The sequence below is a fragment of the Temnothorax nylanderi genome, unplaced genomic scaffold, assembly GCF_030848795.1.
Source record: "Temnothorax nylanderi isolate EJ_2023f unplaced genomic scaffold, tnyl_v1.0 TNYL_tig0008_pilon, whole genome shotgun sequence".
Lineage (NCBI taxonomy): Eukaryota > Metazoa > Arthropoda > Insecta > Hymenoptera > Formicidae > Temnothorax > Temnothorax nylanderi.
In genome coordinates, this window is record NW_027249070.1 from 1,108,815 (window position 1) to 1,133,256 (window position 24,442).

Below are 24,442 nucleotides of genomic sequence, written 5' to 3' on the forward strand. Positions count from 1 at the left end.
GAAACCGAGTTGACGCTTGTAGGAAGTCTGTATCGCGTGTTTATATTCCTCATGTGGCTAATGTCAAAGATAAAATATACCATTTTTTTCCCTTTTTTTACGAGACTGCCGCGAGCAGTATTTGCAACATAAGCAGGCCGCGATAAACTCCGCGTTACATCCACATTGGCACGATCTGATGCAACGAAGTTGTTATAGCGGGCTTATATCGGGCAACTTAACACTTTTATGTCACTGTAGCAACAATCTAGGCTTTACGAGGATATTAGCGTTGCTAGGGCGGGACAACTATTTGGGCGCGATCCAGAGACTTTTATGGCAAGTTTCGAAATTTTACTATCGGCTCTTTTGTCTTCTCGCGCGCCTATTCGTAAATGAAATATCGTCAGCGATGCGCGGTTTGCACGTCGGTGTCTAAGAGACATCCAGTAAACGTCAATCTGGAATATTTATTGCGTCGCACAGAGTCGCACGCCGCGCGAATAGGTTGCGGCGCTTTGTACGTGTCCCGGCATGAATTTCCTCGGCGGTCTCTACTTCTGATTCACTACTCAATATTTCCAAATTTTACGGCTGCATCGTGATAGTCCTTGACACGCATCAAAGTGCCTATCAACGTGATTTCGACGTGCCGTCGGGAGCTTGAGTTATCGAGTGCAGATGGAACTTGCGTGTATAGCACTTCAATACTTGAAATTTAAATGAATCTAATTGAAAGATCTAAGAAATAAGTCTAATCTAAGTAAGATGCTTATACGTCAGTTTATGTCAGGAGAATATATATACTAAAAATTTATTTATTTAAAATACTATCGCTTGAACATGTCGATCCTCATATTTTTAAGATTTTCAAGGTTTGTGAGTACCTATTAAAGGTCTTTAAATCAGCTGAAAACCTTGTATTCGCGGATTACTTTACAAGTAAATTAAGCTTTGTACGGCAGATCGCTCGAGTATTCACTCGTATATATACATTTATGATGAGAACTCGAAGGACGCGCGTCGGATACGGATATCTGACTTGCTAATTTCCTGTTTTAGGAACCAAGTTCCTCTGCAGCGAGGTGATAGCGCTAATAAGGAGCGAGGTGGACGACATTTGCCTGCAAATCATAAACTTCGAGGATCTGAGCTCACAGCCGCCACCGCAGCCCGCGATCCCGCCGCCGACTCAGGCCAACAACAGACTCGCGACACGCTGTATGTTCCAATTTTATTCGTTCTACTTCGACTCGTCTCAGTGCACGCGCGTACTCAGATTTTCGCACGAGAGTTTACCGTAAAATCCGCGCGAGTGGACTTCGAAATTCGATAGCACGTCCAAAATTTCACGAAAGTTCCGCTGCACTCAATCGCTGTTAATAAATAATATGGTAGAGATACTCAAGATATACTCAAGAATAACCAAAGAAAGAAAGAATACACATGTTCGATTTTGGGGAAAATTTCAAAAGTTGAACAAAACTGTCTCGAAAAAATGTTTTTAAATCAGCTGCCGTTACAGCATGTGGCTTGTGTCTCGATTAGATCGATTCCAAAAAACCCGACTGTACTTATTGTGCAGCTCAAACGGTATCTCTCCGGCCTAACGTTTACACACGATATCCTGCCAAGACATTTCGTGCTTCCCACACATATAACTTCTTGCGGCTTTTAAACGCGGCTATCATTATTTCCTGCTGCACCGTCCGTTATAAGACATCGTCGCGCTGACATTCGGGGCCGCCTCGTTCACAAGTGGGACGTGGTGTGGCACACGTAGGCTACTCCTCATTGTGACGATCATTATTACGATCATAGATTCAGGTCAGGTGTATCCGCATAATGAGCCGCGTTACAATCCTGCAGAATTTCGGACGCGAGTTCTTTCGTGTGCGTAATTGCATCGCGTATATGCCGTTATTGTCATTCCTGCGCATGATATACATGTATGTTTCTTTCCTTTTATTTTTTTTGTCTCCTGTCAGAACATGTGGATTATCTTTACTCCCATGTGTTAACGTATATACAATATTTTTATGTGAACGCGACATGCGTCTTTGTAATTAGACTTTGCCTTTGCCACTGCGAATGCAGCGTAAAGTACAAACAAAAAAGTTTGCGCTTTCAGTGCTGCTGTTCTGCATAATATCTACCGAAATCTTTACCGATGAAATTTCTACTTTTTTATGTCGACTTATTTATTAATGCAATCCGCTGGCGCAGCCTAAGTTTCGCATAAGCTTCTTGCCGTTTTTCCGAACGAATTTAGAGAACATACGCATATATGCTTTTACGCGTACGCATATTATACGCATATGCATATATGCGTACGAGGGACGGGACACGTGGTCGCGTTTTATATCTGGAGTGCTCGCGAAACTATTTTTAGAGTGACGCTGCAGAGCGCTGGACGTGTGTGGCGCGCCTAACGGTTAACCCTGACCCGATAATAAATGTTATGCCCTCGAATAGCTATAGGTATCTTACCTCCTGGTTGATAATCCGCCCCCTAAGCAGCTCAGCTGATGGTTAGAGACTTGTAACAGAAATCGATCGTAGCGGAAAGTCGCGTAGCGTTAAGAGCGTGCTCGAGGAAATGCCTTTTTCACGAGTGTCACGCATGAAAGTATCAATGGACGCGATTACATTTCCTCCTTTATTCACTCTTATTTTAGACATTATTACGCGTTTTTTTCGATTAAAAAAAAGTTTGCTTATCGAACAAATTGCGATAATGCACATATGATTCATGGAGATAATCATGAATGGAGAGAAATATAATTTTAAAGAAATTCGAGAAATTTTATTATGACAATTTTTTGATACGTTTTGATTTGTAATATATTTGATAAATAGAGAGTAGCTGCTCTAAATATAATTAATTATGAATATAAGATACAAGGAACGTGCCATTGCTATACACATACGAATCTTTGCTACTACTTCAACTTACTTAAGATATAAATAAAGCTGAATGCGTAGGAATTCTGAAAAGCCGATATAATCCGCAATCAATAGTTCATACAAAGTTTGAGATTGTCTCTCTATAAGGAGCTTAGGCTATTCAGCAGCCTTAGCCTCATCAAAATGCAATCAATAACGGATATTTGATGGAGTAATCCATCATCTAAACAAATCGGTCGTCTAGTGCACGATTATTGCAATTAATATATAATCATTAAATAATTACCAAGTATAATTATATCTCGGAACTCTGTACCTTGTCTGCATAATTAAGATAAGCCTTTAAAACTTAATCTTACATAAAGTTATTAATTGTTCGCCTGCAATTATCTCTATTTTTGAAGCCTTTACTTTATCTTTATTTTAGGTAATTTACTTTGATTTGTCATTTTTCAATTTGTGAATCCATATTTGCTTTTATCCATTTTCTTCTTATTATCGAGTCAGCGTGATATTGGCTTAAGTCGATATCACGTAGGCAAACAACTCGGAAACGGTCCAATCAATCCGCATTCTAATGACACATTATTCCGGCGGACATTCGCGGAGAACAGGATTCTTCCCGTTTTATAACAATCGATAAATGCATGTAGTGCACACTCGAGAAGATTGTGGACGTCGTATCTGATCGTCGATGTTCTTTCCCCCAAGCTTCTCTTTATCACTCTTTATCACCACTCATTTTTCTTCGACTGCACTGACGATGAGCGAATGCAGCTGTAATTTTGTCACTCGGCCTGCATCCGAATACGAATATGATTACATTAGAGTTTCTTTGTCCCGTTTTACCGTGGTGCTTTAATCGCGCGCATTTGCATATTGAAATTAAATGTAACGAGCAAATAACGCGCGTATTTTCGCCGATAATCGCGTTTTTTTCAGCGCGCTTCGATGCAAAGAACGTGCGCCAGACACGTCATTTCCCGATTAATAAATGATGAATATTAACGATACTCGTGGAAAATTAGTACCTCGGGTTAGATTTTTAAAGAACTTTAAATCTACACGAAGAGACACATAAAAAATGATTCACGTTTCTTGTTTCGAGCAATTCTTCGTAAAACTTAACGCGATCGATATGTACGCGTCATTTTTCGGTTGGAGACTGACGAATTTTGGCGGCGTTCGGTTCCAAGTGAACGTAGGTTCCAAGACAGACATAATATTTTAACGAAAGTTCAACGGCCACGGCTGGCTCGAAATCAAACAGCGCAGAGCAGAAATGGGGATTGCACATTCTGTCATCTGTGTGCCAGACGTCGCGAACCGCGATGTCGGACGGCGAATTAAAAGTACGACGTTGACTGACTTATCTTTGTAAAGTATCCTTTCCGAGCGGTGTGGCAAATGGATTTTCCAGTCCTTGACAAGTGACAAGTTCGATGGGGCGAGCGCGACGATGCGAAGTCAACCAAGTTAAATCCATCGTTAACTTTTGACGACGCGCGTGTCATTAATATTTCAACGGAGATATTAAACGGCAATTATCGTTTAATATTAAATATGTAAATTACACAATCGTTATTATAAAACAATTCTGAAGTGTCCATATAATTTAAAATTATATTATTTCTTCAAAGAAAGAAGTAGAAGTAGAGGAATCGTTACAAACGAAAACCTCGTGCATTGAGTTGAAAAACAAACAAAATAATAATATTATAATGGATCAGTATCAAATAATACATATTTTTTATCGTGAATTGTTTAGCGGGTTTAACGCGAGCTTACATTGTTTAATTGAGCTTAAGCATATATACGCATGTTATTTTGTGAGACCTGTCGTGCCAGGTATTATGCAACACTTGCATTCTACACGTCCAGCATGCTTATCCTACATGGTTTTGCGTACATTAGCCAAGTGTCGAGGATGTAGATAATAAAAAAGCTGGCCGGTCATCGCGTATCGACCGTCGTAGATACGTAATTGCCGGCTCTTGCGGCGGTAATTTATGCAAAAGCGCTGCGCTCTTTACACGCCGTCGCGCTCTAACACCAACTACTAACAGTATAACTAATGAGACTCAATGACGTTGACTCGAGCAGTCGACAGGGCAAGGGCGTCCTTCCGGGCTGGGCTGTCGAGAACCGGTGTCGTTGGTCCGCCGAGGGTCCGGAATCGACCGCGCACGACGTCTAATTTGCCTCACCGACTTGCTGACGGGACCATCCTCGACGAGGACGCTTCTGAGAACTGGTGAGTCACTTTTGTCAATACTAAGAACCTTTTGAAGCGCGGATTTTGTTGCCTTTAACTTTAACGCGTTTCAATTTTTATAATACGATAGAATTACCTCTCAAACTGTCTAGTATTTACAGGATATCAATTTTTTAATCAATCCTAGTAAAATAAAATTTCTCTTCTTATTTATTGTACGTTAACGATATTTTTTAAACAATTTGAATTTGCTTCGCAAAAATTTCTTTTATATCTAGCTAATTAATAGTTAGAAATAAATGGGGATTTTTTTTTTAGATAAGATATACGCTTATATCTCAGCGATTAATCATATTTACCGTAATGAGTGGAAAAGCTATAATTAAGATGCGTGATTACCCTGTTAGAATTTCTCAAGTAACATTACTCCCGTCTGTCAGCGTGTAGGGAATAACTAGCCATGTTACAGAACGTATACCATCTGGGAATACAGAATCTGATTAAACAGCACTACACGGCAATCAGAGTAACGAAGCGAAGCTCTCGCTTTCTCGCCCTGCTAACGATATTGCGCAGTATCGCGATACGTCAGTGATATCACGACGATGCTATGATTCGAGCAATCAGCGGGCCAACGGATGGCCTTTTCGGTCGCTCGTTACCCAATCGTTTACCGCGCAAAGTACCTAAAAAGACATTAACATTGCGAACAACGACTAACCTACATACTCGGTGCCAATTATTTTAAAACTTTAGTCACGGTTCGGAACTATAACGAGATTGAGGCGTCAAGCGCTAGTCTGTCTAAGTCTTCCTTCGTATTTTGGTCTTTTGTATTCCCAGCGTTCGCGTCCTTAAACGAATTCGATTATCGAATTACCTCATGCGCAGAATACTCCAGACTTCTCATACCTTCTTTTCTTCTCTCTTAGTCGGACGCTTTAAACAGTGCTTCAAAATTTATTTTAACTGTTCGGAAAGAGAAAGAGCACAACTCGAGTGTTGTGCGATCTCGTTGGCGGTACTCGTATTATCCAAATTACATTTTCGGGACAAGATCAGCTTTTGATTATGACTGGACTTTGTCGAACGCTCTTGAGTAAACAGCCATGTATAATAGAGAAATGTCAGATTGACGGGAAGATCGACAAACAACCATCGAGCCGTCGGTCGGCTGCATCGAGTCTCTCCCGTTCGATGTGCTTTTTATGTCCGTATTTATAGCCGCGTTTCTGCTGAAGAACTCAGCTGAAATCAATCTTGAGACACGATACGGTTTAGATAGATCTTATGAATTAATTTGATATTTGTTACATCATATTTGCAATCACGATTCAATTGAGGAAGTTTGTCTTAGGACACAGTCTGAATTTTGTTTCTCACGGTTTAATAATTAATTTTTGAGGTTATTAGTTTTTTAATCTTTTAATGAATTAGTTGAACGAAACTATTCGTTATCTTAGGCAATGCTAATGAGCGCAAGTTTGTTATTGAAATTAACTTAAAATGCAAGATAAAATATTCAATGTACACATTTATATTACGCACGTTGATATTTTATAGTACGTTAATTATTTTGTGGCTTTGGTGTTCTTTATGTTACGTGCACATTGCGAATGTACACAAAAAAGAAACTGCTGAGCGCTGTGTTATCATTCGTGTAACGATAATCAAGCTGGCAGGTAGTGGTGAGAGTGTCTCTTTCCGTTACTCCTTACTTATCAACATACTCAATTGTATGTTGATAATTTATTTTAAACAGAATAAATTTACACTTGCGAGAGTTAATTAATTGCGCAAGCTGATAGTAATTAATTGTTTGTAGGAAATAACTCCACGCGTTGCGTATAATTAACCCTGGGAGTGCAATTATTTTGTTCTAGTGATTAGTAGAAGGGAACGTAATTAATCGTGTTTTTACGAATGTATGTTATCTATATTTCTATATATATTTATCTTAAGGAATTAAACGTTGCTATATATTTAAACCGTTTACCGTATTTTTCATTTATCGCCAAAACCGAGTGATATCGCATTTCAAAGCCATGTTTTACGGAAATTTTGTTCGAAAAAGAGACATACGTATCCCGTACCTCTGGAAAAATATCTCGTGTCGAAAGATCGGAATTGATATCGCGCTGCACCCGTTGGCATTTCCCGATTCGAGTTCACCCGAACACACGGTGCAGTATCTGGTGGCCAGCGCTGCGAAATCTATCTACGATCGCGAACACGCTCGAGTAAACAACCGGGTGTTGCGGAAACGACGACAGCGTACGCAATGCGATGAAAGAATAGGTAAACAGCGATCGTCCTCGTTGTCATCGGAGATCGATTCCGCTTGTTCGACTTACTCTTCGTTGAAGTTCCAATTAAAAAATTGGGATCGATCATTGTCGCCAATTTACGAGCGTCGGAACACTCATTAAGAGAACGAAATTTCTATATAAATCCACTTTCGCGGATTCTTTTTATTCTCGAAGCATGATGCCGCGCTTTTCTGAGCTTATTTCCGTGTCCTGATGGGAGCGGCCGATCGATCGATATATATTCTTCGCCGGGAGCAATTTCGGCCATGGCGATTGTACCATACAATTCTAAATACGAAATACGAATACAACGAATAAAAAATCTTGGAAATCCCAACGGTGCTATTTTCTCGAGTTGCTTTTAATACGCATGGCGTTGCTTATTCTACATCTTTAACTAGTTATTAATAGATTAATTATTTATAGATCTGATTTTAAAACTTCATTATTCTTTTTATAAATACATATAAAAAATAAGCTTAAAAGATACAGGAAGAAATTCGCGTTATTCTTTTCTCACTCGTTTATCAAAATGAGATCGAAATAGTTTTATTATCATCTTTATTTTTAGATTTAGAGAAAAGAATATAGGGCAGTATTGGCGTATATTAATTACGTGATATAGGAAAGATATCATGATCTTACGATATGTATTGGCTTGATAAGACCGAGGAATTTAATTTCATCTTCCATTTGTCTTCCAATGATAACTACGAAATTTTCCACATTGCTGGATTTAGCTCGCTGAAAGTTTCGTATATATTGCAGCTTCTGCCGTAGTAAAAAGACGGAAAAATATGTTTTCGCCAGAAAATTTTCAATAAAAGACACCTGAGGTGACAGACACATTTTTCCTCAAAGCCGTTTATGCTCGAAGACAAATGTGATTTGTGCTTGAAAATATAACTATAGGCGAAGAAATATAACGTAAATAGATCGAAACTAGATACCTATATATATAGATACTCTGTTTCACTACAAATCAGTAAAGAAACTTTGCTTAGTTTTTTCCTTGCCTTTAATGAATAATATAAGTCACCGCGAGTACGATTTAGCAGAGAAATCAAATTTACTCCGAGCTCTCTCGCCGCAATTTCCACGAGTTTTAATAAAGAATGTTGGAAACATCCGCTATAATCTGTTTAAAATATTATATCAACATTACTTCGTTAAACCGGATCTAGACCAAGTAAACGATTGCGAACAAACACGAATAAACAATTCGTGACGCTGTTTGTATTTAATGAAACAAGTTTTTTATTCGTATTTGTTCGCGTTCATTTTCTTGGTCAAGATCCAGTTTTGTCGCTTTTCAGAACATTTTTTAAATGATTTTATCTACTTTTTTATACGCAGATAGAATTTTTTATTTAACAAATTGGAGATTGTTCAAATTATACTTAATATTTACGAATTAACTCTTACTGATCCACTGTACCTTATATTGTAGATTATTAAATTTTGTGGCGTCTCGACATTCGGACTTTGCACTTTTGATTGTCACAGGGATACATATATTTAAGAACAACGGGGTAGTAACTTCGGAGGGCAATCGTGGCAGTTCGGCTTCAGGGTTGCAAGCTCGTGCACGCAACGCGGCTTAGACGCGGTATAAACCACGTTGAGGACCGAGAAGCACGAAAAACGACAGAGAATAATGCGATCGCGCTTGCGACCTTGAGGCAGACAGAAACGAACGGAGAGACAGGGTCGCGTCGGGTGCAGGGTGCAGGGTGCAGGGTGCAGGGCGGTCCTGTCTTCAAGGTGAGCCTGCCACGTCGTCGCGAGCGAGCGTTGCACGCGACGACGTGTTAGAATCGAAAAGTCAGTCCTAATCGAGTCGCGAACACAATGCGCAACGAAGATAAATGCCATGGAAAATGCGAGCTTGTCGAGTTTGTACACGATCGCGATCTACGAGCATAACAAATTCGAAATAAACTGAAACCGAGCAATTTTCCATCGATGTCGTAGTATCAGTGCGATAATATGTATATTTAAATTACGTTTTTCCTTTATTATCGCAAGAATATCACAAGAAATAAGCTAGGAGCGCGTGATTGGCTGTGATTTATGTGATATGATATTGTGATATTTCCCATTACGTAATGTTGCAAAGTCGACGCTAAATGCAAATTAAAACGAACGCCTTGCATATCACTACGTTGGAAACACTCCAAATTATATTTGATTTGAGTTATTTTCTAATCTTATGAATGAATCAGCTTTCTATCGCATAAAAGTAGCTATTGAAGAAATGGCAAAAAAGACTTCTTCAGTTATTTTTACACATCATCAAAGTAAATGATCTTAGTCGCCGCTAATGCAAACAAATGAGTAAGAAAATTTATTGAAAGAGAAAGCCAATCGTGGGAGAGTTAATGCATTCCGCACGACACGCTTTTATATTCAAGCGGTTTGAGAGAACAAACATATCGGATGCAACGAGAGATCTCGCGGTAATGTGAAACGGTATGAAAAATGGTAATCAAATGGCGGATCGTTGCGACAAAGAAGTTTTCTTCTCCAAAAAGTTTGCGGTGAGAAAATCTTTCGAGCGGCGCGGTGTGGTGAAATTCTGTTTTTTCTCATTATAAAACCACACACATGGCGTTTCATTGCTGAATAATCCGAAAGCTCCATTAAAGCGACGGTGACGGTGACAAAGAGGAATATCCCCTCAGTCTCGCTGCGCATTTCAAGGCGAGTCACGCAAGCACGCAATGCCGCGACGTAAAGTTTGAAGAGCCGTTTCTGCGATCACTGTATGGCCATGCGGAACAGAATGGAAACGAGTTTCCGTTTTTTGTACCTGGGCCGCAGCTTTATGTGTTCACCCGAGTCCCTGTGCGTGTCGCTTTCTTTATCCATGATAGACGACAGATAACTTTCACCGCACGCTAAGGCCAGTCTGGATTAATTTTGATTGCTGTGACAAGGATAGTAAAATGCGCGTATATTTACCTTGAGAAGGGATTAGTAGCAAGTACTATAAAAAGATACATTGACTTTCCTATCTTTTATTAAAGATAATATTTGAAAAATCGCATTGTTACTGTTACATCATATTATATTAAATTAGACGAGTGCTTAATGAATGAAGTCGAGCATGCGATTGAATGAATGAACGCGTTTGTTTGCGCTGGAAGATCTTATCTCACATAAAAGAGTGTGCGTGACCATGAAGTGACTTAAGGAGCACGTTAAGGCACGTGGAATGTAGATATGGAGAAAGGCGCTTTATCTACTTCAGGTGGATGATACCAACCCGGAAATAGCGGCTGGTCGTACTGGGTCAATGCACGTTTTAAGAGCAATTCTCGTTAGCACGCAACGCCATGATATAACGAGGGGAATAAATGAGAGTAGTTACGTAGTACACGAAGCTACTATGAGCCAGTTCGACAAATTTTCTAATTTATTTATAATCCGAGATTCAAATAAAGTTTAGAGAGTTTAAATAGATGTTTCATACATAGTTCAAAGATACCCGTTGTACTCTTCGTCAATCGTTAATCTCGCAATTATATCGATAATGCTAGCTCGCGATGTCAAAATTTCAACTTTAAAATCACGGTTATTAACCACTTCGCGTGTTATTCGAAGGTTATTTTAAGAAATGTAATCTGTTTAAAGAGAGAGAAAGTATCGAGGAGGCACTTTTTGGAATGCAATTATAAGCTGATAGCGCGACACAGTTTTCCGGCGCGCAAAGCATGAATATAAAGCGTAGTTTGATAATACCAACTTTGTCGGAGTAAGCTAATTTCAGCCTTCACCCATCCGGGTAAAAGCGAGCCGGATAATCCTCCTCCCTACGACTCAGGCGTCATTTTGTTCCGGAAAGTTTGCGGCTAGAAGGGATTTAGAATGGTCCCAGCTCTATCGACCCGTGTTAAGATTCATTTCGTAGTTTTCCGGTTTAGGTAGGCGAGAAATTAGCAGGTAATCGTGCAGTCCGAGAGAATAATACACCAACTAAAAATTGGCCGATCGAAGATATTCGGGCAAGAAGTTGGAACTTTTAAGTTACATCCTAAGAGACCATGAGGATTTCAAAGCTCGACGATGACGTTGACAAATGTATCAGCTTTGCTATCTTCCGCGATGATTATGAGGTTACACTTCCGCTTGTTTTCCGAGGCGTCGCGTATGATCACCACGAGTGATTTACAGTTGCCATTAAGCTCGATCCTATCCGGGGCACATTGCACAATGTCCGGCATAGTTCTAAAGCTGTTGTTTCCGGAGTCAACATCAAGGTGACTTGTCGATGCATAACAACCTCATCGTCCGCATTGGCTCTTATTGGTAGCAAGTTTCTTCGAAAATTTCATTTAAATCTTTGCGTCGATGACGATATAACTATATGATTCATTTTTTAACTACTGAAACTACTGACGGCCAGTTTGTGCAATTTTCTTATGGTAATTCAGAAAAGTTATCTCGCTCGTAGCAGACTTGAAACAGCATTACGGGATTACGTTGACAGTGAGAAATGTACTCACTCGTAAGGTATGTCTCACCGCCATGCAGCGAGATAGCGAATGTGTGCGAAGATCGGAAGAGGGGCAATACCGCACTCCTCAGCAGTGAATTTCAAGGCGACGCGAGGCGTATTTCAGGGTAAACCGTGGCTTGCACGCAACCGCCATGACGTGCGCAAAGCACTGTCATTTCGGGCACGAATGCCGAATGACAATGGGATTTTTCGACGACCCTTACTCGTCGAAACGCCACGGGAAATGTAAAAAGCGACAGCAAGCAACACAAGAGTTAGTAGGATTGTTAAGAATGGTGATAATTTGTCACTTATTTATTAGTTTAATAGGTACGCCTGTCAGTTTAAACACATTGTTTCATCACACATGTTTCTTAATACAAGAAATATTGCTCTAAAATCTCCGTTTTCTGGTTCCATTATATTATGTGAAAGCTCGCATTTATAATACCAACTATTCGTCATTCTGAAATTAATTGAACAATCACGTAATGTTATTTAAAACATTTCTTCAAGAGAACTGATAGTTAATCTAACTACTTATTATACTTAATTATGTCATTATTATGTAGCTGAATTACATTCATGTAACGTTTTATTAAATCGAAGACAAATTTATGTGTTGCACAAATAGCCACATTCCTCACAAATCTAGTTAGTATAGAATAATATATTACATTGCAGAGCTGAATTCGCAAAAGGGAAATTGCATGCTAACTTGAGATTTAAGATATCCGTAGAATTACCGCGAAGATTTCTCCAAATTAGAGGTCGCCAACGATTTTTGGCCGAGTGAAATATACTAATCTAACGACGAAATATGATGTTATGCACGCTCCCAGAGACCTTCGCGTGAGAATACGCATTAGTTGATTACATGGATGAAGCAAGTTCGCTTTAAAGTTAATTAACGTAAGAAAATCGTAAAAAATAACTGCTTTTGAGGTCACACCGATTTGCAATACTATAATCGGGGATATCATGAGATAATTACACGAAAAAGCTAAACAACTATAATTAATCTTAACAAAATTAATTCCTGGCAAAAGGTCTATTCGTGGAAAAACCGAGTGTTTGATCAAACGACACGATAACATAATGATATGTAGGTTAAACCTTTGGAAGAATTAGAAACTCGAATTGCAATTTAAATATTGCGTAATTCGATTAACAGCACCGTACACGTGCAATTATCAAACATCGTGCTGAAACGTTCAAATCATTTTCAAATCATGATGGTGACTATACCATCATGAATCTGATTTAAACAGTAAACATGCGAATATAATTTCCCGCTCCAATTTCTCGTACGCATTCAGCAGTAGCGTGCACGAGTATGAGAAGGTGAGAGCATAGAAAAACTATGTAATTAATAGATTTGTTATAACGCAATATATTTACGCACTACAATTTAATTGGAATTTTCGTATTGCAGTCAATCAAATAAAAAATTAATGAGGTCGTCGTCAAAGCTCTGTCTGAAAATATATTTTACTTGGCGCTTTGATAAAAAAATGTTAGCATTTTCTTGACATCGAAAAGTTCTTTTCTTTATACGAAATGTGTATAAGATGGCGACGATAGAAGTTACTTTCAAGCAAGCAATCTCCTTGAAAGAGTTCAACTAGAAAAAGAGTATTAGTCTATTTGCGTTTCCATCACAATATACTAGAAAGGTCAATAATTTGGAATAATGTCGACGTGGTTTTATCGAATATATAGATGAGTATCAAGCTTTGGTAATTGCGCGGTTATCTCGTTCAAAAACAAATTATCGTCACTGCAGACGCGTCGTTTCCGCTGAAAATGTCAGCGGCGCGCTAACGACACACCAGCGTGGAAATTATTGACATGCGAACGAATAAATGCATTCTGATATTTTTCTGTCCGAGAAAATTGCACAAATGGCTTTCTTTGTCTGGCTGCCGAGTGTATCAAATTACGAAAGAAATTACGGGTTTCGATTAATTTGAATCGAATTTAATTTGTCAGTTGGCTTTATCTCTTAAAAAGGGATAAAGAAATACCAGAGGGCTGATTCTGTAATTCTTAACGACAGTTTCGTTATCGTTATATTTGCGTTGCACATTGCAGATATTATATGTAGTAAAAAAGCTGCGCAATGACAATATAACGATAACGAAACTGTCGTTAAAAGTTACAGAATAGGGCTACAGAAAACGTAATTTTAAAACAGGGAAATTTAGACACATGCATCATACATGTTAGAAGATAATGCCAGATATTCTTTTATATACGCGTTTTTAACAAAGATCGACCTGAAAACAGTTAAACTTTATTTTATATACATACGAGGAAAGAAACAGCACTATTACGTGCATCTATTTGTATTACGAAATCACTCTGTCAACACACCCGCCGCGGGAATCGATGTCAGGGTTACCTCGATGCTGTAAACGTCGATAAATCCACCGCGCGCGCGAGTCGGCTGATCGCATCCGGCGATAAAATTCAGCCCCTTGCGACACGCGGAACGCGAAATACCTGCGATAAATATCGGTGCAAGATTCATCGATCTTACTGGCGGTAATCAACTGTTTTCGTGGCCCACAATTCTGTTCGCCGCTAATAATTTCGTCTTTGAGAAGCTAACGATCGATCCTTCGAAAATGTCATTACATGCCTACTTTGAATAATTGACGCCCAGTTAAACTGAGATTTTTCTACGCTATGTAGAAACCAAAGGTTATGCATCTGAATTTACATTTTTTTATAACTGCTATTGGTTCAGGATTACTTGTTTTAATCCCTTAAATAAAAAGTTGTTTTATCCGATTGTCTGAAAAATCAGCAACTTTGAAATCTCAAAATCATAGAGATACAGGTATTCATCGTCACGTAATATATCGTATCTTCATTTACTGAATGATGAACTTGACCCATTCGCGTTGCAACTTCGCTCATGCATACAAATCGCGGAGGCCTGGAGGGTAAACGGAGCCTGGGCGGTAAACGGCGAACGTTTTCGAACGAGAGCTCGAGAAAGGGGGTTGGACAAAGGAGAGTCTCTCTTTGTGTATCGACGAGTTGCTCGTTGGCTTATGAGAGTGCCCCGCCAACGATTCCCCACTTTCGAACATCGTTGGACATTTTCCAAACGGATATCATCCACGTTCTCGTCCTTAACACTGTCAGTACGGAAGTCCTGAAAAGATCGGTGGCCATCTCGCCATTATAAGATTCTTGCAGATTCAGCTGGGCGTTTTGGCGACCTATCGACCGCGTAAATTTTTCTGCAAATTAAATGGCCTTCTCTCCTCGACTCTTCCGTATTTGTTACCCTCACCGAGTTTTTACGTCCAATTAGCAGACAGACGGCGGGAATCAATTTTATCGAGCGCCGGACTAATCTCGTGTTATATTCTCAACACATTGAGCGCGGAATTAATTAATTAAATCCGAATGACGGTAATTAAACGCCGCGCTCGCGACGTCTCGGGCAAAACTGCGGGCAAACCGCATCGTGGATAAACACGTCAAGTGAAGCTGTTAAGAGAACGCGACATCCCGTCGTTCTACAACTTCTAATTGTGTCATCCAACGTCCTGTCGTTATTTCTAATGCAAATTTCGTGCGAGTGTCTAGCTAGTCGTTATTACGCAAATGTTTGCATTTGAACCGGCCGTAATTTTATCTAAGGGTTATCAAGTTTTTATAATTAGAACTATACTTGAAAGTTTAACAGGTCATAACGAGCTCTGTAATACTTAAAATTTATATTTATACATATCTAACAATAGAGGAAACAGTTAGTATAATGAAGTGACTGAATAGTTGTTAGTTGTGGACGCGCACGAATGGCTTCTGCGGGTGCCGCGCCGCATAGAAGGCCATTGCATTATGCGGCGCACGGTATCTATATAATTGGCTGTTTGTACATTCGCTTAACCAAACGTACTGCCGTACGTTTTTGTTCCCCTACGTAATTCCCTTCCGATCGAATCTAATCGCGTTACAAATGCACCAACTGCGAATTGAAAGCGATACAAAGGACGATGCGGCTGTCTGTCCGTGGATGCTATAACGCGCATACAGACATGACGGTAAATGATGATTGTTTAACGAAACAACACCAGCGGCGACCAACGCGGACTGCGCCACCGAATGCGGGTCGTAAGTTAACGCGCGACGCATGCACGCATTCGCTCACGCGCACGCACGCATGCATACACGTACGCACAAGCACGCGTCGCGCCGCGGGCTGAGGTTGTTTATCGATTGGCAAGTCTGACCTAACACTGACACACTTCACTCGCGAGGTCTGACCTCCGTTCCGTATCGCGGTATCGACCACCCCCATAGCCTTAGAATTTATACAATAAATTTCTCTCCGCCGGTTCGCCACCCCGCCCCGCGACGTGGCCATTTACGGGCTCGAACTACGCGCGCGAACCATCTTCCGGATTAACGTCATTTCCCGCATAAGGGGAGGGAGGGTTATTAGATACGGTCGGCCATTGCCAGCCACAATTTCCTGGCCGGGTTAATGGAAGGCACCTGTTTCGCTTTTTTTTTTATCACTCGTGCCAGGGGTTTGCGTTCCGGAAATAAATATTGTATCGCGGATTTTCTCGTAATAACCATTGTTTATCTGTATAATCGCTTTTGTTGCTTGAATCTTTCATGAAGATAGGGATAACTTAGGTCCCATTGAGTATCAAAATTCACGAACACAATTTGCTATTAATGAGGTCTTCTGGTACAATTTTAATGCTTTTCAAAAGGAATAAAATTTGTGCGACTATTATGTAGTAAATCTTCAAAGGAAGCAGTCCCTTTAATTATTTTATATAGCTTTACAGGATAAAATAATTTCTGAGCCAATCCAAAAATCATAAATATTTGAAAATTAAAATAGCACGGTAAATATGATTGATCACAATGTGCAACTCTAACGAACTTTGATTGATTAATCAAACTTATGTGATGTGTTTAGCCCGTTAACATGTGGCTCGCCCACAATGATGGAATCTTGGGGCCCTGGGAGGACCGGCACACCCCCGCCGGGTCTACCACCGCCGCCGTCGGGCGGCAGCAACAACAATGGTGGCGCAACAACGTCGGCAACTACTCCGAGTATAATACCACAGCCCGGCACCACTGCTCCCATCGCGAGTCCCGAGGGAGTGAGCGATGTAAGTAGAAAAAGTGCATCCAGCAGCGTGAGCAATTCGTTATGCGAGCACGCGATCCGCCAACATTGCGATCAGTTAACCGGCAGTAATTAAGCAGCGTCATTAGTAATGCATACGTATGAGCGAGACTGCAATAGACAGAGCTTATTTAATTTTCACACGCAAACTGAGTGTGAAAAAATTTACTACGTTCTCAATCATTCGTGGAAAGCGAGTATAAATTTTCAGGCTGTTAATACGGCAGACTGTAAGAGAAGAGAGAATAGAAAGGAAATATAATTATTAAATATTTTATCTGATGGGATTTCGCATTACGCTCTGCACGAAACAATTGACAATGATACAGGTACAAGACACTTGCGAAATAAATAGTATCTCTGCCGGAAAGAGAAAAGAGACGTCGGTGAAATCGTCCGCGTCGAATTTTGATGAAACACCTATTTTAATCGCGTTTTCCAAACGTAACGTCTGTAACGAGCGCTAAACGCGCGTTTAGCATGCACGTGGCGGCGATAGCCCGAAATTCCGGGACAAAGTTTCGCCGTCGGCCACGATACGCGACTGACACGTAGGTAGCTGCAGAACGGGCAAAGGTTATCGCACGACCGTACACGAGTTAATAGCGCATGCATGAGCTGCTACCATACAATCCGAACATATGTTGGAGCTCTCGTACACACGGTGTGTAAGAGCGAAACTATCTCTCGCACCTCCCTATCTACCAAGCCCTTCTATCCGTTTCAATTTCACGAGCATGCCCGACGGCTGGACGTAATAGACGCCGGTCGTGCTATCGAACCGAGCTAATAGGATCAGCCGTACGTGCCCGAAACGTTGCCTCGGCGAGATTCCTCGAATTTTAAGGATTAGAGCTGCCGCATTGCCGACGTGGAAGAATTTTTTTTTTTAGATGCAAGAAAAAACTTTAGGTTCTCGCTGAAATGTCAGTAAGAGAAATTGCGGAAGAAGGCGCAGTCGTGCGTTAATTAATTTTACATTACATCGCAAATTCTTTCGCAAATTGTAGATAACTAGCTATCCATTTCTGAAATGGATAGCTGGTTATCTACAATTATCATATATTATACTTGTCTAATAATTAATAGGAATTACCTTAATAAATATTTCTAAAAATATGAAAAAATTAATCAACCGACGTGATTGCTTTGTGCTTTCAGGTCTCGCAAAAGTCGGGAATCTGGGAGGGCGGAAACTCGTCTTCGGGGGGTGTCGCGGAGGGCCCTTCGCGGAGTGTCTCTCACGCGGCGAGTCTGGATGCTATCTCGAAGCGAGCCGTGAAAGCAGAAACGGCGAGAGCACCTTGTCGCAGTCTCACCTGCAGCGTTTGTAAGTACACGATAACCTCCACTGCGTACATTTATTTCTGTTCCATTCTTCGTGTCCCGCGAGTTGCCTGATCTGGCATTAGCGCTTTCTGTGGAGCGGTGTTTTGTTTTACGACCGACAATATATATGTACGTTCCCCTAGTTGCGTTGCGTTTCAATTCTAGTTAGCGGAACATTTACTTTTCTAAAGGTCACAACTGATAGAAACCTTCGGATTTCATCGATCATTTTGTGAACAATTGAAACGAATAGCTTAGCTATACACAAGTTAAGGAAATATCGTAATTATTCTGTTTGAAAGCTAATATGATTGAATAGCGTTTACTTTATCGTTCCGCCATCCATAACGTCTGCAAAGATTTTATTTGACTCTAATTGAGAAAACGGGGAAATATTTCAAAGTCGTGATTGTAGTTTGGTTGAAAAAGTTTTATTCGCATTTATAATTGCAATATATGATCCGCATGCATGACCATTTATATGTATCGCGGTTAAATAATAATTTGTGGTAACGCGAATAATAATAATATCGTTGCATGCGATGTTTCATGCCGCGAATGTTGACAGATAGTGACCATCTGGCCTTCCATGCCATACATCGCGAGCAAAGAGCACTCTATACTCTATAACGTCGCGAACTGTACATCGATATATGTAGCTTATAGGAGCGGGAGGTCTTGCATGTTTGCAGATAGAAACTGATAGATAAATGTCTCTTCCACTTGCTTTGTCTCTCCCACTTACGTTGATTACAGAGAAAAAAAAATTATGCGGAAAGATATTTTTTGCCGAGCAGAGGGCGATTTATTCTTTATTCTAACAAAGAATTAAGTACATTCTTTCTTATGAGTGTCCATGATCAATTTTTAATATTTAATAGTGTGTCTTTAATATTTATCTTAACGTATGTCAAAGATGACTTGAGTATCAATATTCCGTTACCGTATGTTCTTGATAGACTTTTATTCTCTCAGTAAGTAAAGTTTACGTTGGAAATATATATATATATAAACGGACTTTGAACAAAGCTTGAAGCTAAAAAGATGTCCAGCGGTTTTAAGACGCTTTTTGACAGTCATGACTTCATCGTAACTGCCGTTGGTCACCACTTGAAATGCAATAAGCATCCAACAGTTGCTACGTGATCTGGTAGCAGCTTTGCCAAGAGTATGAAGTTTATCTAGAGCACGGAAACAATGCGAAAGCGTTCGGTTCACCATCTCCGTCTATAAGAGCGTCCGACTGTTCTTAACGTCGTCCGATAATACATAGACGACAGTTCTTGAATGTTGGGGAAAAAGGAGTAGAAGTCACGAGAACGAGTTTTAAGGCACAGAGACGGCAACAAAGGATCGGGGAGAGATGCCAGATCCTGCCAGAGTCCGCGCGTCTATTTTTAATACAGTTAGGTCGCGTAGGAAGGCACCCTCTTTGTGGAGGATATGTATTCCAAAATAACTAACACTACGCTGCGCACGTAAATATGTTCGCACAGCCAATCAGCACTAATCAAGTTTCATAAAAGTATAAATAACTTATGCGCAAGTATAAATAGTTCTTTCGAACTTTATCTTTCTCTCTCGTGAATTTCAATCAAGAATTATGCCACCTCGGCTAAAGGAATTGTCTTGTACCTAAATATATAGCTAAACTTATAATGGACGTCAGGACATGCTTATCTGATTTGATCATAATTTTTTATTTTATTTCATTTTATTTATAGTGAAAGAAAAGATAGTTGTATTTTATATTAAATATCTAGCGAAACGAAGACTGTAACGTCTCTGTGCTTTATATTCTTCTTCTTTAGCAAACAGAAAATTATATGATAGCTTTCCCAATCCTTTCCCCCCTTATTTTATGCATTACGTTATCGCCTTCGTCAGCTTGATGGCGATCCCTTCTCTCTTCACTACCTGTCAATCCAAAGTCAAACCTCAGTAAACTATTTTAGTAGCGGGCCGAGGGAGCGAACACGTCACCCTCGAGCGACGACCAGCGACAGTCGATAATCTGGCCGAAGGTAAAACAGGAGGGAGCAAACCCTGCTCTTTTGGTTTTCCTTTAACCGACCGCGAGTCAACCGGCGAGCTTGCACCCCTTTACAACTTACCAAGCGCTTGCAGCTTTCTTGTTATCATGAGCTTTCGAGATCTGACTTCGTACTACTTGTGTCCGATTGAGCTTTCATAGGCCTGTTTCTACTACTCACCACTTATACTATTGTTACTGTATATTTATACTGTTTTACTACTACTACTTACTACTTGTACCATTTTGACTTATACAATATGCTAACATTTAAATTCCACCGTTTGTAAAAACCGTTTTGAAGAAATATCATCATTTTATACCTCTGCCATACGATTATCAGACCGGCACTCGCTCGATCAGCCATTTTATACTCGCAAATCTGAGGACGTCCAGATGTACGTCTAGATATCTTTAACTGTACTTTATGTGAAGCAATCCGGTTTCTTCAATAATGCTGTAACAATTTGAACTTTATTTATTCATTAAATTTAACCGAGGAAAAACTGTCTGACGAGAGATCTGCATATTTCTAAAAAAAAAAAATCCGGATCACTTTTGAGTCATATGACGTATTTTATTTGCAAAAATTTTAGTTTTACGTTTTGCCTTTTTCTGAAATGTAATATGTTATTTCTCTAGAATAATGAATATTCCGTATTCATTTCGTATCTTGAAAATATCTTTATTCAAGTTATTGATATTGATTTATTCTAATCTTGACTTTCGCTCTCTCAAACCGAATACAAATTGGAAACAAACGAGCGCGAGCAAACACAAATGAACTGCTTCAATGCTGTTAGCACACATCGAAGCAAATTTTTCACTCGTATTTATTCATGCTTGTTTGTTTGATCTGAATCCGACATCTAAACTCTCATCGATCAACTGACTCTTCGAAAGTAGTAAAGATCAAAGATTCCACTCGGGTACATTTGGCTGATTGAAGATCAAATTCCCATGCTTTATTTTACAACGAGACAAGAATGATTAAGCATTCACAGCTTCTTTTACTCAAACACATATGCAAATATCACGGTGCATATTTGGGTATTTGCCATTATGTACGTACTGATCCAGCCATGTGAACCGCGCTTAATCGTGGGGCCGCGATCAACAACAATCGCCATATATCATTGTATAAAAATCATCAGCAAGACGATCCTCCCATTATATACATATATTACATATAGTATCCGATGTATCATCTAATTAACGCATCGTCACGCGATGTATAACGTCTCGCGCGACTTTTACGAACAATAAAACAATCTCTCTTTCACAGGTATGCAGCTTCTAGTGCGGATTAACTAACTTGTTTTATTAACACACTTCTGAACGCTTCTAGAGAGATATAGGCTCGGTTATTTATTCATTCGTCAAGCTATTCGTGGACATCGAAGCGATCACGATCTTCGATCTTCGATTAATATTAGATTGCTTGCAAAATATACAGTTAAAAAGGAATACAATTAAGAAAAGGATAAAAATATTATAGTTTTTAAATACATTTTCTATCAATGCATTCTTCAACAGATATTTTTACATAATGCAACATTTAAATTAGTTATAAAACATTGCCATTTCTTTAAAACAGAAGAATAATGCGGAATTTATATAGATGTAGTATGATCGTTTCGTTGTACTATTGTATTTATATTAGATTAGTGTATGCTGGGAAGGATATTATAAAACCAGAAGAATTATGTTGTATAAGACACGTATTACTATATACACACGTGCCTGTATTCGTACTAGGTTATCACACTATCAGCTTTTTTATAATCGTTTAAATATATCGATTAGCGATGTATATAAACGATTGATTTTGTGACTTAGCTCATTAGACTCGCTGCCGTCAGTTTCAAAAATTCATTGAGATTCGAATAGATTCGATTTGATCGAGCCTGTATTTCACGCCTATAGATTTTGGATTAATGATAATGATAACAATGATACCACTTTGCCTTTCGCGTAGCATAATTATGAAAAGACTTATATCTACTATTCGTTTTTTGTAGCTGCGAAACATTCGAAAATCTTTCCTGGCGTCGCTTCCGAAAGCGATTTGCAGAAATGGCGAACGTCCAGGGACAGGAAGTCGCCGTCTCTGAGTCAGATGGGACCGGACTCCATCAAACACAAAGTAAGTTGCCATGCTCAAAATTACGAAGATCACTCATGCATTTAGTTCCTATTCCTTAACTTAGATTACTTTTTAATTAATTAAACATGGAATTATTAAAGTAATAAATATATTAAAAATGGATGGATATATTTTTTGAAAATATTTTATTATTTTCAACATAATACTTTGTTAATGCGTACTTTTTATCATTATAGTTTTCCTTACAAGACAATGGATCTGCGAAGTATTTTCAAGGAGCAATGCACACACCAAACATGGGAGAAAAAGTTGCTCAGGTAAGTGAAATATCATAATTAATGAACGCGACGTTAGGGTCTGAAAATTGTGAGGAAAACAGGTAGAAAATCTCAAAATTTCGCAACGTTAAAATATATATGTATTTCTATTAATTATTACGTGGGATTATCTACAGAAATAAATTCTTTCTTGTGTGTGTAACATAAAACTCGTTGTATGATCATATAGAAAGAGGAGTTTTCTTGTCATACAGAGAATCGTGATATCTCATTTCGGGAGATGGCAGGAAATTAAAAGCCTCACGGCGACGTATTTATCCGATTAATTGAAATTGGCGTAAAACTGTTTTCCGGAAATGAAAGCATCAGCCATTCCTTGGTGGGTCAAAGATACCTTCGCCCACTTGGAGCAATCTAATTTCGTGAATTAAAGATAGAATTCGTAGAGAAGTTAAATCTCATTTGCTGATACCAACCAAATAAAACGTGCTTTCGTCGCGAAATACTCTCACTAAATTAATTTCTGATGCCTCTAGAACACTTTGGGGCGAATTTTATGTCTTCTTCTACAAGAAACAAATTACGTAATTAACGTAATAAGCAACTGTATTTGATTAATTTTTGCGTAGTTTATTTCCATTGTTTCGATTAATTAAATGTTAAAGAATAGTAAATCTAATAACACTTACGAGAGTAACAATGTTAATAGAATAGCATATATATAATTAATTGTGACGATTTGCTGTCAAATTACTATGCGAAAATTCCCTTTCTTTTTTTAAACAATTGCAGACTTTGCTTATTAAATAAACTTTTATCAGTTCTTGTTAATCAAGTTAATTTGTGTTTTTTTTTATCGCAGATGATAAATAACTCTTGCTTTTTTAAATAAAATAAAATCTCGTTTCACATTTAGCACATGACTGTAGGTGATGTATGAGAAATGCGACGGAACTTGTGAGCTTTCAAATATTTAGTAAAACAGCAATGCATAGGGGAAGAGTAGAGAAAGGAGGTTGTTTGCATATGGGTGTACTTTTAACACACTGCCTTACATTAATACAGCCCTGACTGGCGCCAATCCGACTGCGCCGCAGTCTCGTAGGCGGAAATCTCCCGCAGCATAGGACTCTCGCAAAATGACGTTTTATAACGAATATCAACGCGGTATAAAAAGCCGCGGGGTAAAAAGTCTGGGGTTTGAGAAAGATACGAGGCCGTTGGGATCTATCAAATTAATATTATCGGCGAAGCGTGAAATTAGAAAGCGTCTCGTTTAATGAATCCGTAATAGCCACATGATGAAATAGTAACGTTACAATACCATCTATTTATGTTAACGTCAACATGCGAAAAAGAAAATTAAATTGCATCGCGATATGAATGCGAGGCAAAAAATAGAATGGAGCGAAAAACAATCGTATGACATATTTAAAATTAACTCGATATTTGACTTTACATCGATCAATAAAAATTACTTTATTTCTCAAATACTTGACATACCATACGGTAAATTGTACTCTTTCACATATATTGCTGTTTTGTTACGTATAAGCGTAACACAACGCGACATTTTATGTGCAGAAAACAATTTTCCTAAGTTCGTGATCGA

At 39.1% G+C, this 24,442-nt stretch overlaps 1 protein-coding gene across 11 annotated transcripts in view; it reads left to right on the forward strand.

Annotated features, from left to right (window-relative positions):
• Nucleotides 1–24,442, forward strand: part of Sei (potassium voltage-gated channel seizure) — a 98,925-nt gene that overhangs the window by 30,999 nt on the left and 43,484 nt on the right. For 9 of the 11 annotated variants that reach the window (XM_071722956.1, XM_071722901.1, XM_071722913.1 and 6 more), the window contains exons 3-9: nt 1,042–1,200; nt 4,990–5,140; nt 16,869–17,067; nt 18,246–18,414; nt 20,369–20,437; nt 22,467–22,591; nt 22,789–22,869. In XM_071722956.1, coding sequence (XP_071579057.1) covers nt 1,042–1,200; nt 4,990–5,140; nt 16,869–17,067; nt 18,246–18,414; nt 20,369–20,437; nt 22,467–22,591; nt 22,789–22,869 — 953 coding nt within the window. The remainder of the gene's footprint in view (nt 1–1,041; nt 1,201–4,989; nt 5,141–16,868; nt 17,068–18,245; nt 18,415–20,368; nt 20,438–22,466; nt 22,592–22,788; nt 22,870–24,442) is intronic. The other 2 variants (XM_071722907.1, XM_071722942.1) reach the window with 2 other exon arrangements.